This window comes from Garra rufa, chromosome 9 (assembly GCF_049309525.1).
Source record: "Garra rufa chromosome 9, GarRuf1.0, whole genome shotgun sequence".
Classification (NCBI taxonomy): domain Eukaryota; kingdom Metazoa; phylum Chordata; class Actinopteri; order Cypriniformes; family Cyprinidae; genus Garra; species Garra rufa.
In genome coordinates this window covers 18516464-18533736 of record NC_133369.1, presented here as the reverse complement: position 1 = coordinate 18533736, position 17273 = coordinate 18516464, and the positions used below count along the sequence as shown (strand labels likewise).

The following is a 17273-nucleotide window of genomic DNA, read 5'->3' as shown; positions in this document are numbered from 1 at the left end:
GCCTGCGTCTTCAGGGCCCCGCCTAATTAGCCCAAAGATAAGTCGAGAGTTGGAGAGAGATAGCCCACACCTTTTACGGAAAGGAAAACATTCCCGTTCCATTCCCTCGGGATGCTTGCGGAATCGCCTGAGTTCATTAACCAAAAAAGAGAGAAAGAGGTACCTGAAAAAGCGCAGGATGTGTCTGTAAATTCGCGTCTAGTCAGGAAGCGCGGGTACCCATTACACATGTCTGTCAAAGCGAACCGGTGAAAACAAACGGGGAAAATGGAATGAGAGGTGAATCTTTAGTGGAGCGAATCTTTAATTAAAACACTCATTTCAGTCGATATGTATGGCACTGATGGAGCTTTCTAAAGTTGGCTAAGAATTATTTATAAGCGGTTTCTATTTAAAAAGTGTTTAAAAGTGTCAAAACGGACTTCTCTTGGAAAATGTTCACAACGGTGGCCTACCCCTTATTAAAGACACTAAATCAGATTATTCATCATAATTAATTTCTCTTGTTTACGTATTGTTTTGGAACACTATTTTCATTATTGATAAACCCACATGACACTGAAATATCACAGTGCATTACGTACTATTAAGCATGCAGTTGATGCTACAGACACTGAAGAATTGTTTTTAACCCGATTGTTATGTTTAAGCTGAAGCCTTTTAGCTTTATTTTCGAACTGTTTTATCCGAGTGGTGACGCAATAAAATTAATTCTAAAAAGGCGAATCCTGATACAGCCATGTGAAATAAAGAAAATGAAAGGTCAAAACAATGAAACTTTTTAATCTCTAATATGATAATAAAAGGTTTGCACGTGAATTGTTTCAGCATTTGGCACCCACAGATAACGCCGTGTATATTTGCTGTTTTCTGAACTTATTCTCCTGTGCACTTTTACGGCCTATGGTTAATGGAGGGTTTGACCGACCAGACTCTAATTATATTCAAGTGGAGGGGGTCCCTCGTGCAGATTAAAGCACGTGACTACAGACGCGTGAATCGTGAGAAAAAAAAATAGACCAGTAGAAACCATCTTATATTTTTGTAAAGGAAAGGATATGTTGTATGAAAATTAAACTAAACGTTTCTCATGCAAAGCTACTTAAATATCAAATTAATGAGATAATAAAAGTACATTTTCCGGCAAATAAGCAATTTGAAACCGAGATAAGTAAAACTTTTTCTTAAACTTGGAGCTGTAAAATTTTGTAACCAGATTTAGTACATCCTGGCTACTCAAAGGCCACAATTGTTCCCTACTGTCTTTCATTGCCATCTTACAAAACAAGGGCTATTATTTGTCTTTTCCTGTATGGCAAATCATTCATCTGCAGGATCAGTGTGATCCTTTCAAACCGCTCTCCATAGCAACCTCGTGCATCCCAGGAAAAATTCACCTCGCTCCACACAAGGCCATATTCTTTGCGAAGGGGAAAAAAAGAAGCATCTGGGCGCTTTTTGAATCACTTTCTTTCGCTGGCAAACTAAGCGAAGAGTTTGACTGAGCTGCTACTGTGACGCAGCTCTCTGGACACAAATGACCGCTCTTTTTATAGACTTCCAAATGAGAGCAACTGTACAGTGAAGCATCCTCATTAACTGCGGCTCTCTGGGGCAGAACCGGCCATCTCATTGCAATCGGCTATACAGTACGATTTAGATAAAAAATCTTGCGTCTTGTGGCTCACATATTAATTTTCGCCCTAGGTCACGCACAATTTGTAACATTATCGTGGACGCAAAACCACCGCGTTTATCATTATAAAGAAACGGTTAAAAATTGTTTATAAAACAAATTCAGACAATATATGCAAAAAGGAAAGAAGGAAATGGAGTCTTATATAGCCTACACGTTTTAAAGCTTTAGATGTAAAGTCATTCTTATAATAAACATGTTAGTTTAGATGCTTAACTAAAGTTGTAAATTAAAAAAAAAAAACAATGCATAAACGTTGTTCGTCAGAAGACAGATACATGCCAATTTCTTTATATTACAGTAGGCTACGTGTTGTTTATCTGTTATAAATAACGCGTTATAATTAGCTGTTCCTTAACACAAATTCTTCTACAAGTGTTATTGCATATGTGATAAATAAATAACTGCTGGCTTTACATAACCACGCCTTTGACAGAGTGGTGACGAGCACTTGTGACCCCAAGAACATCATTTAGGTTACACTTCCATGAACGCGCGAAGCTCGTGCAGATGGACAGATAGGAAAAGCAGTGTGCAAACTTACCACAGAGAAGCGTTTTGGTTTGACGCCTGAATTCTCCGCGTGTAACGGCACATTTCCTCGCAAAAGCCTGTGGAAACACCCCATAAGAGCAAGACAAACACACAAACACGAACGTGAACTAAAAAAATACAGTGAGGTAAATAATTTAAATAGAAGTGATACCAAAAAAGTCTTCTAAAAAAGCTGTGGTTTTAGATGGAGTCGAACGTGTGCCTGATTGCGGAGTTTTAGACGACTGGAACAGGAGAGATGTAAGATTTGTTTAAAGCCCCACATTTCCATTTAAGAACGTGATTGTGTTTGCAAAGATCCCTTTCAATCTTCGCATCTCCCCCTCTCTACCCCTCAGCGTCTCCGAGGCTGCTTTGCAATTCATAGAATTGGTAATTTGCTATTGGGACAAAACGTGAAGGGAAAAATAATCAGATCAGCCGGGAAAGGAATACGGAGGAGGCCAGAAGGGAGAAACACTGGATTTCTCTCAAAGTTACTGTTTAGAAAAATGCTTCGAGTGAAGATATTGTCAACACACCGCAGCTTTGTGTGGACTTTGTATGTTTGTTCAAATTTGTTGGCTTAAATATGAGTTTATTAAGCCAGCACCTGACATGTAGTGATTTGTAAATGAAGTGAATTTAACAGAAATTTACTTGCTATGCTAAAATGCGTACACACTGACTGAATATGTTTAAATAAAACTAGATAGCATAGCCTTTTTTTTACAGGGTCGGCGGTGGATTGTTTATGCATTTATGCATAATGATGGAGATTGTCTGGTATTTTACAGAGTGGGCGGTCTGTATTTCTGTATGATGTTTTATTAATTCGATGCATGCTTCCTTGATTGTGCATTCGTGTGCTACTTTAATAAGGCGATAATCATAAATAATTGTGTATGTGGGTAACACTTAAATGATATTGCCGTATAAACATCTTTTAATGTACATGCTGATCTTCATCTTTCTCGTGGGTGGCTCCTGAGATACTTTAGAATACTAATCTACTTGCGAAGAGGAGCGGTACAGTTACTAAAAGAGGCAATGCAAGACGGGTCTTTCTTCCACCCCACCAAAAAGAGTACCACACTCCCCCACGTGGTTATTTGCAAAACAACCCTCAAAGCCCAGTAATTTCCTACGGTTTTGCTGCTCACGCTCTCTTGGCTAGCGGGAGGAGGAGAAGAAAGGGAAAAAAGGAAAGCGTCTAGTGAGAGCGACCAATTGCAAGTAACTGGGATCACGGCGCCCGGCAGCCAACCAAGCGGCCCGCGAGAGGTAATAAGGAAACCTGGTGGGCTGTAGTCGGCGAGGAACCAATGCACGCGCAGGGGAGGCGTGTCTTAGCTCTTCCCTAAGACCTCCCAGAGCAGGTTGTTGCGTTTTGGGCTCTAAAGCTCAAAGATCTCCGAAGTGCTTGTCAGTTTTCTAAGTCGGAGCCATGGCGACAACAGCTCAGTATATTCCGCGGAATAACTCATTGCCTTCGAACCCGCTAATGCATCCGGATTCGGACAGGATGCACCAGGGGACGACCTACAGAGAGGTGCAGAAAATGATGCACCACGAGTACTTACAAGGGCTAGCGACCAACACGGGACATCCGATGAGCCTAACGCACCACCAGTGGCTGCCAACCTCCAACACCGACTGGACCAGCGGCACCCACATCGGACAAGCGGAGCACAACAAAGGCAGCGTGCAGAGCAGGGAAGACCTGGGGAACGGCTATCACAGATCGCATCTGGTCCACCAGCCGACGCAAAACAGCCACCACGGATCATGGGCGCCGACCACAACGCACCACTTGTCCCCGCTCTCTCCCGCCTCCAACGGTCACCAGTCGCTGGTCTACTCTCAGACGGGCTACACGATGCTGAGCCCCCAGCCGTCGCTGCACCACGGCTTGCGGGACCCGCTCCACGACGACGCGGGTAGCCATGACAACCAGATGGAGTCACCTCAGCAGCCGTTCAGCCACCACCAGGACCACTCGGACGAAGACGCGCCGAGCTCCGACGACCTGGAGCAGTTCGCCAAACAGTTCAAGCAGAGGCGCATCAAACTTGGTTTTACGCAGGCGGACGTGGGCTTAGCGCTGGGCACGCTCTACGGGAACGTCTTTTCCCAGACCACCATCTGTAGATTTGAGGCTCTGCAACTGAGTTTCAAGAACATGTGCAAACTTAAGCCTCTGCTTAACAAATGGCTCGAGGAGACAGATTCAAACACTGGCAGCCCCACGAATTTGGACAAGATTGCAGCACAGGGCCGGAAACGAAAGAAGAGGACCTCCATCGAAGTCGGAGTGAAAGGGGCACTGGAGAACCATTTCTTAAAGTGCCCCAAGCCCTCGGCCCACGAAATCACCACTTTAGCTGGCACTCTGCAGTTGGAAAAAGAGGTTGTGCGTGTGTGGTTTTGCAACAGAAGACAGAAAGAGAAAAGAATGACACCGATTGGGGTCCCTCATCCAACCATGGAGGACGTATACTCACAAGCGGAGACACCCCCTCTCCATCACACGCTACAGAGTCCTGTCCAGTGACTGCTATCATAAACAGTGTCCTTGTTTGATAAGAAACTACAATGGATTTTGTTTATCCCCTTTGTTTAGGCCTATCCCAAGACATCAGAGACAGAAAGTTTGGGAAGAGTTCGCTGACAGTGATTGGACAGCTTAACGGGACGCCAATAATTCCGAATAATAACGTGAAAATGCATTAAATACCGCGTCAGCTTTGCGTGCATTTATCAAATCAGTACCAGTGTTTACGAAAATCCTGTCGTTTGTGCCACTCTGGAAAAAAAATTCGATTCTTTCACCGCCGATCAAAGGGAGATACGAGCCACAAAAAGGGCAATGTCTCCTTGGACAAAGGAGAGTGGACAGTGATTTTTTTTTAAAGCGATTGAAAAGATTAATTATCACAATGATTTATCCGATATTATTTGTGTTGTTTATTTGGAATGTTTTAACGTTAAGATCATTTTTTTCTGTCTAGCGAGTATTTTACTTTCATTTCAACTAAGACAGATGGAATTCGTGATGTAAAGAACAGGCACTTGGTCAAAACCTCTAAAACAAGCAAGTGCACCAGAAACTGTTTACAATGATCATTTCTTAGCACCTGATATCGTCTAAAGATGAAAAGACGTTAAAATGGCAACATGAATACACTGTCTGAAACAATATTTAGTCATTTTGAGTTCTACTGCTTTCATTCGTTTCCCTCTTTGCATGAGGCACTTATAATGTTATTTTAATTTCTTTCTTTTTTACAATGTATTTGTTCGAGGTATACGACATTTTAATGCTTTGCTTGTTTACAGTTTTCTTTTCCACTTTCGTGTTATTTTGAACCGGCACTATTCCAGCAAGTCTGCTCCAGCTAAACACATTGAGAGTGATGAGTCAAAATGAAAAAGAAAGAAATATCTCAGGTAATTTTCAGTGCCCAAAAATCGTGCTGTACTCTTAGTTCTTCTTGAATATTGGCCAACTCTTGACACTCTCTATGTCTGCTGTGCCCGTTTAGTTTGTGTTAATTACAATTTTGCATCCTACTCATGAGCCTGGACGCGGAGAAAAGTAGTTGTTGTAGTGAATAAGGGATGTGTTTTCGGGACTTCTTTTCAGGATTGGGGAAAAAATAGGAGGCTGGTAACGTTTCGTGTTGTTTCTCAAGGTCTGGCATTTTTCATTGGACAGCAGGTGTTCATTTCTGCAATGTTATTTGAAACAGTGTGAATATACAACCTTTTTCCAAAAAAGTAATAAAAATAAAAATAAATTACAAGAGAAAAGATTTTAAATAAATAGTTGTCAGGATTATTTCCAATATGTAAATATGTCGAATATGTAAACATATGTATTTGTTCTGGGTTCGTTTTGTTTTTTGTTTTGTTTTCCGGGCAGTTTTGTACACTTACTAATTCCAAGAAGATATTTTAATATTTCATTTATGACCATTTATATATCTATATATTTATTTCCTAAGTGTGTTTGGAGCTTTTTTGTTCGGCTCTGTTGATTATGTTGCAGTGGATTACAAATGTTTTGTTTACTACATTGGTTGTATGTTAATTGCGAAATGTAGACTGCAAAGTCACGTTTATATTTATGTTATAGTAATATTTTATTACTTACATAAAACATATATACAAGAACACGACTTCTGTCTTTTTTGAAACACATTTTCACGCAAAACATGGTGATGGGGAACGAAATAAGGGTTAATGAAATGACTCAGGATTCTGTGTTTGTTGCGATTCCAACCTTAAAAGCCTTGGTCGATGTGTGTAAATCAATGCACGGACTCACGAAATTAATGAAATTTCTGAAATAATAATATACACAAAAAACAGCATTTTAACGTGGGCAATTCATATAGTTTAAAATCATTTTAAATGTTTTAAACTATATTTTACGAGCTATAAATGTTGAAAAATCGCTTTACCCTATTAAAACCATTAAACCTTCGATTCATAAAAAAGTACAGTGTGTGTAAAAAACACTACAATATAGCGGCACCATTAAGTCTACAAAAAAGCTTTTATCTATTGAGCTACGTCAAACTAAGTCTAAAACCAGCACCATTCATTTAATAAATGTTCAGTTTCTTATTTTATAAACGAGTGGTCTATACATTTAAAAATGTATTATTTGTAAATTGTTCTAAAACCCAGTGGATTGTAAAAAATACTTACTTTAGATCACCAAGGTCCTGATAATGCAAATATATCTCAAAAACAATTATCAAAAGCAGTCTAGACTATTCTCTAAGAAAAATGTTAAATAGCTTACATAAAAGGACAGCTAAACTCGTTTGATTTCATATGAGCGTGGAATTGGGAATTTGCTGTGATGGTTTGTTTTTATCCGTAAATCGCAAATCAAAATTCGAAGTGTTTAGAAAGATTCTTATTTCTCTTATAAACATCTTCTTTTGATGCTGATCTCCCGTATAGACAACACTCTCAGTACATAAATGTAGCTGTTGGCTCTCATTAATCATTATCGTTTGCTGTTTAATAAGTTCTAAGAAAGGCTTGAGACAGATCAAAACATGTATGTTCAAGATGCTAATAAATGCTGCTTATAAATAAACGCAGTCATATGAAATCAATCAAAATGGGATGTTATTTGTTAGTGAGTAATGTAGGCTCAGAACATATTCTCGCAAAATTGCAACGCCATTTTTGCCAAAGTATAGATATGGCATAATTAAAAATCTGTTATTATTTTAAATCTATCGTTGGATATGTAGATATTTTTTCCCATTTGGAAAGTTCTGATTATTTATTTTGTCTATTCGTTTTTCCCCGGCACTTCTCCGTTCGCATTGGGTTTGAAATGCTTTTGTGTAGCAAAGAACGTAGGCTATAGCCTATACAAAATTAGAACTTTTATTACGCCTAATGAAAAATAAGGTAGTTCTTGAATTACAAATAATTTATAAGTAATTATTTTAGTATGGATAAGTTCATCTCAGCATCCTAAGCTTTGCATGTAATCAAAACTAAGATACCAACCGAGAAAATGTTTGTTAGCCTATAAAATAAACATAGTGACAAAGTTTAAAATTCTTATACCTTGGCTTCTTTTCTTTTCTCAATTTATCTTAGACAACTCACATTTCTGGTTGGTGATACACGAGCTGTGTGTCCAATTATTCAGGGATCGCATTGGAAGAGAAGTTATGAGAAAACAATGATTCCTAAGCGCCCCCTAACGTCGTAAAAAGTGAATGCACGGTGCAATGGGTTCGTGGTTCAATTTTCTAATCCACCTAAAAAGTCATACTAATAATCTATTGGTTCTCAAAAGATGTGCTTCCTTTAATCCCATGCCAATATTTATCTCTAAAAATAGTTTATATTTCAAATAATAACTGAAAATTATGTTTGAAGTGAGAATATTTTTATAGGCTGACTTTTGGCACACTTTTTCTTCTAACAAATCATCTTCCTAAAACGGAGACGTGCTCCCAAAGCATTACAGTCTATAGGCCAAATCTAACAGAATCTGTAATACCTCATTATTTCCTTGTAAGAGACATAATGTTCTTATTTTAAATCTATTACTTGTTGGGAAATGGGACGAAATTGACAGGAGTGTTTTCAACCTTATGTTGTAAAAACGGGGAAAAGATTACGAAAGAGATAAGTATCTTAGAATATGCAGTTACCTTTCAGAGTTTAGCCCATCCAGATACAGAAAGAAGGTGGTACAGTGTCTATAGTGAAGAAGAGCTAGTGGGAGTCGATTCAATCATTTAGGTTAAAAGGATGGACGGAACTAAAAAGTGAAGATAAGTCTGTTTTATTATTATAACCACTCAAGTAAACTGCAGATTTCTAAATGTGACACCATACTGACTAATCGCAACCAAAAATGACTTACTGTGGTTATAAATAGGCACAGTAAACCATGAATGAATGTGTGTGGAATGAATCTCTGGGGCCAGAGTTTGTCCAGATGTCACTATGAACGACAGCTCTGTAAGAAAGCAGATCGCATGTCCACAGCAGGCTGTATTCCCAAAGAGTTAGGCTTTTGTTCAAATGGGATGTGCCCAGATTGACAGTGACTTATGAATCATTAAATACTGGACCATACATTTCCACTGACCACCAGTTAAACTCTCAGGACAAAAGATGTGCATTAACTTATTCTTCTGTGAGACGGAAAGTCATATTTTTGGCGGTTGGTTGCATTTTATAAACATATCCTAATAATTTAGCTTTCTGTCATAATCATTTGTATCCACCTTATTTTTTCCTGTAAGAGTGAGCGTAAACTTAATGGGTTTGGCTTCCGGTCTCATCACAGGTCGTTTTGCTGCTTGATATTGTAAATTGGTATGCCTTGTGACATTATTTTAATGTATTATCGTAATTGTAAATGGTTTGTAGTGCAAACAGTTTTACCGTTTACTAAACGTTGTTATTCTTCTTGTTAATGAACCGGAAGTCGCGCCTATAGGCTTACTTCCGCGTTGAAGAAGAGTGAGGTGGATATGTAAGACATTATTGAGCTTACAAAAACTGAATTACAAAACTGGCTTCTAAAAGTTCTCAAACTTCACTGAGACAGACTAAGGGTTTAGTGTATGAAGACACTAAATGCTTGAAGGTTGACTAAGAAACACCCATTAAAGACAATCTATAAGAGAAGAGCACTTAAATGTGCAAGTCTGATGAGTACAGCTTTGCTACTTATGCATTAATACACCAAACAACAGGAAGATGCACTCTGGGATGGCCAATATGCCAACCCAGTGGCTGCATTCTCTCTGCACTGTACAAATCACATCTAGGCTCATGCCCAAGTCTGGCGAACCACAGACCCGGGCTGAGCCTGGGCATTTGAGACACAACGCCACCTCCTTCATCAGTAGAGTATCATCAAACACAGGAGATGTGTATTAGCAATGATTAGCAGGGATTATAGCTGGTTAATGGTGGGAAAATACATTAGGAGCCACAGGCTCAGGGAGGGATTTCGCTCACGCTAGCGGATTTGCATTGATCCAGAGCAAATGAATGAGGATTAGCCGCATCTATCTACAGATAAATAACATTAAGCGTATTATTTGGGCACGAGCTGTTATTAATGACATTACATACACCACAACAATGCCGGTAATTATAACAAATGGGCCGAATAATGCATTTAATGGTATTTTTAAATTTGTGTCTTGTTCTGAGAGGGTGTGAAGATTTTCAGGAACTGGAAATATACCACTGGAATGTAATTGGAGATTTCTGCTAAAAAAAAAAAACTTGCTCTTAAAGGGACAGTACACTCAAAAATTAAAATTCTGTCATGAATTACTATCAGTCATGTTGTTCCAAACTTGACTCATTCAACACAAAATATATTTTGAATAACAATAAGAGGACACTTTTTTACTTTCGATGTATGGGGAAAGAAAATTCTAAATATTTATTTTGGGTCCTGCAGAAGAAAGGAAGTCATGCATGGATATCAGGATGAGTAAATGATGACAGCACTTTTATTCACAAGATAATAGCATTTAACACATGTATCAAATGTAATGTTTTTTTATTACCATTTTTCAACCCCAAAAAACTAGCTGCTGTGCCTTTAAGCCTCCTACAGCATGTAAACACCTTCACATATGAAATGAGTAGCACGCTTTAGATTTTACACATAGTTTATTGTTTGTGTTTTTATTTGGATCTAATCTGAATCTAGTTTTTAACTCCACCATTATTCAATAACAATTTCCAAAATGATGTAAACATGCCACTTAAACAGTAAAAGTCAAATTGACATTTTAATGTAATGTAATACAATTAAATAAACATGCTTCTCAAACACTGAAGATCAAACTGAAATGATCAGGGTCTTGAAATAAAATAAAATAAACATGCCACTCAAACATTGAAGATAAATCGAAATGATCAGGATCCTGAATAAAATAGAAATAAATAAATAAAATATAAAATAAAATAAACATTCCACTCAAACTGTGAAGATCAAACTGAAATGATCAGGATCCTGAATAAAATAAAATAAAACAACTCAAACACTGAAAATCAAACTGAAATGATTAGGGTCCTAAAATAAAATAAAAAACAAAATAAACATCGGACGGAAACCGTGAAGATCAAATTGAAATGATCAGGATCCTGAATAAAATAAAATAAAATAAAACAACTCAAACACTGAAAATCAAACTGAAATTATTAGGGTCTTAAATAAAATAAAATAAAATAATAAAACTCAAACACTGAACATCAAACTGAAATGATTAGGTTTTAAAATAAAATAAAACAAAATGAAAAGAAAAGAAAATTATAAATATAAGTTAAGTTGAGTTAAGTTATAAGTTAAATTAAATTAAATTAAATAAACATTCCACTTAAACACTGAAGATCAAACTAAAATGATCGGGGTCTTAAATGATCAAACTGAAATGATCAGGATCCTAAATAAAATAAAAATATAAAATAAATAAAACTCAAACCCTGAAGATCAAACTGAAATGATTAGGGTCCTAAAATAAAATAAAATAAAATAAATAAATAAATAAACATATGACTGAAACTGTAAAGATCAAACTAAAATGATCAGGATCCTGAATAAAATAAAATAAAACAAAATAAAAAAAAATATATAAATATATTATAAAATTAAAATAAATCAACATTCCTCTCAAACACTGAAGATCGAACTGAAATCATCAGGGTCTTTAAAAAAAGAAAAAGAATAGAAAAGAAAAAATAAAAGAAGGCACTTGTTTGCAACACTGGGACCTTCTGGAAGGATAAAGTGCAAAATAAACAGTGAGAAGAAAACACTATATTTCTTTTGTTATTAGTTATTCTGGTGCTTAATAAGATTAATAATGAGATTTATCTCATTTATACCATTACAAAATGGGGCTGTTGTGTTCATCTCTGGCACAAAGCTTCATGTGAGAATGAGACATTTCTGAAGCTTAGTTTCAATAAATGCTCTTATTTTAACTGTAGAGGATGTTTTGAGTTCTGAAAGTTACAGTATGTTTTCATAGCACAATGAACTCTTTTATCTCAAGAGACCAAGGAAAATTTGATTCTTCATGATATGACCCCTTTAAGCAGAATTTCTTCAGCGACGGCCACACATTGTGCTGCGTGATAGCGCACGCTGCTACACAAGGCTGCATTTGTCCCCTTCAAAGCAACTGATGGGAAGACATTGAGGAACAGAAGCACGGAGGGACTTGTGCGGTCGCGCTTGCATCACCAAAGTTACCCAGCAAGAGATCTGATAATCTTTACCATTGTTCTGTCTACCCTCGTCTCCCGCACTCACGGCCTACACTCCACTCTCTGCTCGCTATCATTTATGTAATAAACACCTGACCCCAACAGTGAAGGGCAGAGTGGTTGAGAATCAGAGGAGGAAGGAAGGGAAAATGTATTTTTTCATCAAAAATTCTCTCTCTTCCATACCTCAAGGTTTCACCTCAGAGCTGCATGAAAGATGGGCAACAATGTGGCCACACGACGATCGGCTATTTACCATATGAAAAGCTTCGGCTGAGCACAGGTGGAGTCAGATGCTGCGTTATTTATGATGCCGGGGCCTTGTATCTATATGGACCCTCCTTCAATTTGATTCTCAAATACAGACCCATATATTGAGGATACAAGTGAAGTCATGGAGAGTTCTCCAACCTTTTCACCGCTTGTCTCCTTTGCTTCAAGTGGGCCGCAACACCTGTCTGTGCCTCAGAACTGTAAAGGAATATTTGGGGTTAAATATAACTTGTGCTCTTAAGGTCTTAAAGGATTACTTCACTTCCAGAATAAAGATTTCCTGATAATTTACTCACCCCAATGTCTTTCTTTCTTCAGTCGCAAAGAAATTACGTTTTTTGAGGGAAACATTACAGGATTTTTCTCCATATAGTCGACTTAAATGGTGCTCAGTGGACTGAAGGTTAAACACGCAGTTTCAATGTAGGAATAAGTGTCTTATCAAGCAAAATGTTTGGTCAATTCCTTAAAAAAATGTAGATTTACACGCTTTCTAACCATAAAAGCTTGTCTTGTCTAACTCTGCAATGCACTCCAATTCAAAACAGTTAGGGTATGTCAAAAAATTGTAGGACAATTTAGAAGTTGGAGGAGAAAATGAAATGGGAGTTTTTCAACATACCCTAACTGTATTGAACCGGAGTGCACAGAGTACACATGCGCATCACAGAGCTAGACAAGCATTTGAGGTTAAAAAGTATATAAACTGTAATTTTATTTTTTATTTATTTTTTATTTTTTTTTAGAAAATAACCAATTGTTTCGCTAAATACGACCCTCATTCCTCGGCTGGGATCATGTAGAGTCTTTTGAAGCAGCACTGAAACTGCATTTTAAACCTTCAATCCGTTAAGCACCTTTGAAGACCACTATATGGAGAAAAATCCTGGAATGTTTTCCTTAAAAAAACGTAATTTCTTCACGACTGAAGAAAGAAAGACATGAACATCTTGGATGACATGGGGGTGAGTAAATGAACAGGAAAAGTGTTTTGAGTTGAATCTCAAGTTTGTAAGAAATAAAAATCATGGTTATGTTTTAGTAATGCAGTTGGAAGTTCAAAGGCCAGCAAGAGAGTTTTTATCTCCAAAAGGTGAAGTTTATATTTTTGTTAAAGCACATGAATTATTCAACAAAGATGTTTATTATTCCATCTGTAAAGTCTAAATCAACCTTTTTAGATGAGACTATATACAAGGCAAGGGAGGCAGTGTCTCAAAAATTTGATGAAAAAAAAAATCAAAAAGTACAAAAATAAATCAATGCAAATATTACAAAATATGACATAAGAAGAGTATAAATCACTTTCTAGTATATAAAAGTATACTTTGAAGTATACTTTAAGTATACAGTTAGTGAACTTTGAGTACACAACTAGTTTACATCTATGTTTTCAGTTTGTACTGCAAGTATATATACTAAAAGGAAACTGATAGGTTTACTAATTAAATATGTTTTTATGCATTTTAGTACACTTTGAAGTATAGTCTAAAGCTAGCTGCACGCTAGACGATTTTCAAAATCTTAACCGATTTTAAAACCATGGGAGACCACAGACATGAAGACACTTTCTACAGAATTTTAGCCTAAATACCTCTGAACGCACACACTAGACGATTCGACCAGACCATGAGACCACACACTTGTTGACTAGTAAAGATTTCACAGTGACACAAGATCTCACGGAGAATCACGAGATCAAACATGACTAGAGATGGACAACAAATGGAAGATAATGTACATTGTCAGCTGGCTCTCCCAGTACGCGTTCTGTTTCACTGTGAAAAATAAAGTATGAAAAAGAATATGGGGGATGTATTCTGCTTTCCTGGCATTTTTGTGGCTGTCACATTTCAGCTATAGAAGCATGCAACATCTGGTAAGTGATGCTTGCTCGCTCTCATTGACTATCGCGGGTATCACGTCAGAGGCAGCCCAATCAAAAATCCTAAATATCAAACAAGTTTGATATTTATGATTTGTGTTCGGGGATGCTCCGTCTTGATCGGGAGCAGTTAAATAATCGTAATGACACCACAGAACAGAGGATTTTTGGACAAAAAAAAAAAGTTTGCGACAAGCCTTGAATCGGGTCACATCCCCCGATTGTTCAGGGGTGCAAATCGGTCTTAAAATCGGCCTTAAAATCGTCTAGTGTGCAGCCAGCTTAAGTAAACTACTAGTTTAGTAGTTTTATACTGCAAGTATACTCCTAAGTTTTCTTTAAGTGAACGTCACATCATACTTTAAGTATATTACTATGTTCCTATTTAGGTATTAATTTGTATATATTTTGTTATATGAATATCTGAACATACAAAACATCAAAAGAAAGAACAGAGTATCTGCTTTTAAACAAAAACATATTATTCTAGTTTCATGGATTCGTTTTTTATAAACACTTGAATGTGGGTAAGTTTCATAAATAAAAAATAAATAAATAAACAACATTTTCAACAAAAGCTAAAAAAAAATACTGTTCATGGTAATCAAAACATAGATGGAGTTGATCAACACCCTAAAGCTTGACAGTCATTACCTCTTCATGGGTTGACATTTTATTCCATAACTTTACAGTTTTACATATTTATGGTTTTGATGCTGTTTTATGTCTGACAATTGTATTAGATTACATATGGAAGAATCTGTTGTTTCGTTTTTTTCTTTACTTGTGTTTTGAAATGAAAACTCGAATTCTCAGAGCACAAGTATAGCTCAAATATACTTAGACTTTTTTAAGTATAAGTCAAGTATACTTAAAGCGATGGTTCAGAGTAGATTTGACTACATTGCTAAGCCCATCTAAATACCCCATCCAAAGTTTTGTTTACCTTAGTCGAACATTGACGGAGATAGCCGAGCTTGTCGAATGGCTTGCTACAGCCGTCAATGGTACATGTGATGTATCTCGTAAATTGCACCACTAAACGTGCAAGTAATCTTACCAAACTTCTACAGTAGTGTAAATAGGGTATGTACTCACAAAACGCTGCATCGGAAAATTTGTAAGTCCACCATGAGTGTATTAAAAACAACTGTTACCCGATCCCTACTAGTCTCAAAAATCCAAAATGGCGACACGTCGACGTCACTTCCCTGGTTTGGTTAGGGTATTTAGATGGGCTTCAGAGTGCATAGCAATGTAGTCAAATCTACTCTGAACCATCGCTTTAAATGTCATTTTACAGGTGCCATAGAATGGAAAACTGTATTTACCTTGGCATAGTTAAATAATAACAGTTCAGTACATGGACATGACATACCATGAGTCTCAAGCACCACCATTTCCTCCAGCCAATCAGAGCAGAGCTCCACATTAATATTCACGGACCTTCCAAATAAGGCAATAACAGAGCATTTCATTCTAGGGACAAATCCTAGGATTGTAAATGGACTTGTAAAACAGTAAATACCTTCTATGTAGATATCAGAGAACAATTTAAAATATTGTTTCAATGCATTCTATGGCACCTTTAAGTATATTTCTGAGTAGTATATAAAGCCGTTTCTGAGAAGTACATAAAAAGTAGACTGAAAGTATACTTTCCTATTTTTTATTTTAAAGGAAGTATACTAATAGCACACTTGAATAAACTTATTTTCCGTAAGGGTTGACAAGCAACACATCATAAAATATCATACATTGTGGTACTCTCATAAGCGCATGTTGACTTTGACTTTGACTTTGAATGTGTCAGTTGTGTTGCAGTCTATGCAAGGTCAGAAAGGTCTCGGATTTCATAGAACATATCTTAATATGTGTTCCAAAGTAGGCTTGCCGCGATAGACGGTGTTGACGGTGTTACCGGTTTTAAGACGCAACACCGGTGACATCACTTTTCCACCGTGACACCGTCTCCACTTTTTTTTTTTTTTAAGTATTCGTTTTTTATTAAATATTTATTTGAATTGAATGGAAAATATCATTCTAAATAATTTACTTAAGAGGAGAGCATGCAATATAATTGAAAAAAAAACTGAACATAGCTACAATGCGTCATATTTCATTTATCACGTGAGGAGTTCGCGCTTACATATAATAAACAGCGTAAAAGTTAAGCATGTTTGGCCGAGCCCAGGGCACTCCCCCTGCCCAGGGAGAGGGATGCTGAAAACAAGAAATGATGAAGGTAAGACTGCTTGGCTATTTAAAGGGATTCTCTTGTAGTGCTTGGATACGGAGTGTGATTGCTGATGGTGAATTGGCCGTGTTAATTATCTGTGCGAGGAGTCGAATTTACAGAAAGGCAGACGATTTAGTGTCCAAAAGCACCTGTTTGGCAATATTTTGGGTTCAAAGTTTTTTTTTTTTTTTTTTTTTTGTAGTTTCGTTGTCGTCCATTAAAACAATTGACGCCGAATTGCCAATTCCCGCAAAACTGAAAGTGAAAGTATAATACGCACGCATTTATAAGCTATTTAAAAGCAGAAAAAAGAGCAAACCCCCACCCCACGGTGATACCGGTATTACCGGTGTTGTCACGTGCCGATTAACCGGTGGGGAAATTTCCTCATCGTCACAACCCTATTCCAAAGATGACAAAGTTCTTACATGTTTGGAACGACATGAGGGTGACATGACAGAATTTTCATTTTGAGTGAACTCTCTCTTTAAGAATGAGCCTTTTTTCCACTATTAATATGGCAAACACTAGAGAAACTGAACATCCCTGATGCATTCATTCACTTGTGCACTTATATATTATTTCTTACAATAGAATCAAGTTTTGAATGCCGACATCAGAACAGTCCTGAATTCCTCTGGTCTCTGATATGCTACTTGGCAAGTACAGATGTCCAGCTCTCTGTCCTCTGCAATTTTTTCTAAAGCTAAAATCTTCTTAGGAAGGTCACAAGTTAATAACTCACCCTGAAGGCCGTCTTCTCAAAGGTGTAAGTCAAGCTATGGGTTCTCCAATACTTCACATTCAAAACCTAGCCTTTGTGTGGTGCCATCCTAGGGGAGCGCTCTTTCAAG

The 17273-nt window shown here is 37.2% G+C and overlaps 1 protein-coding gene across 1 annotated transcript; it reads left to right on the top strand.

Moving 5' to 3' along the window:
• Positions 1 to 3609: 3609 nt before the first annotated feature.
• On the top strand, positions 3610 to 6406 carry pou3f1 (POU class 3 homeobox 1). The gene has a single exon (XM_073847271.1). The coding sequence runs from the start codon at positions 3678 to 3680 to the stop codon at positions 4782 to 4784; it is 1107 nt and encodes a 368-aa protein (XP_073703372.1). The 5' UTR covers positions 3610 to 3677; the 3' UTR covers positions 4785 to 6406.
• Positions 6407 to 17273: the final 10867 nt, after the last annotated feature.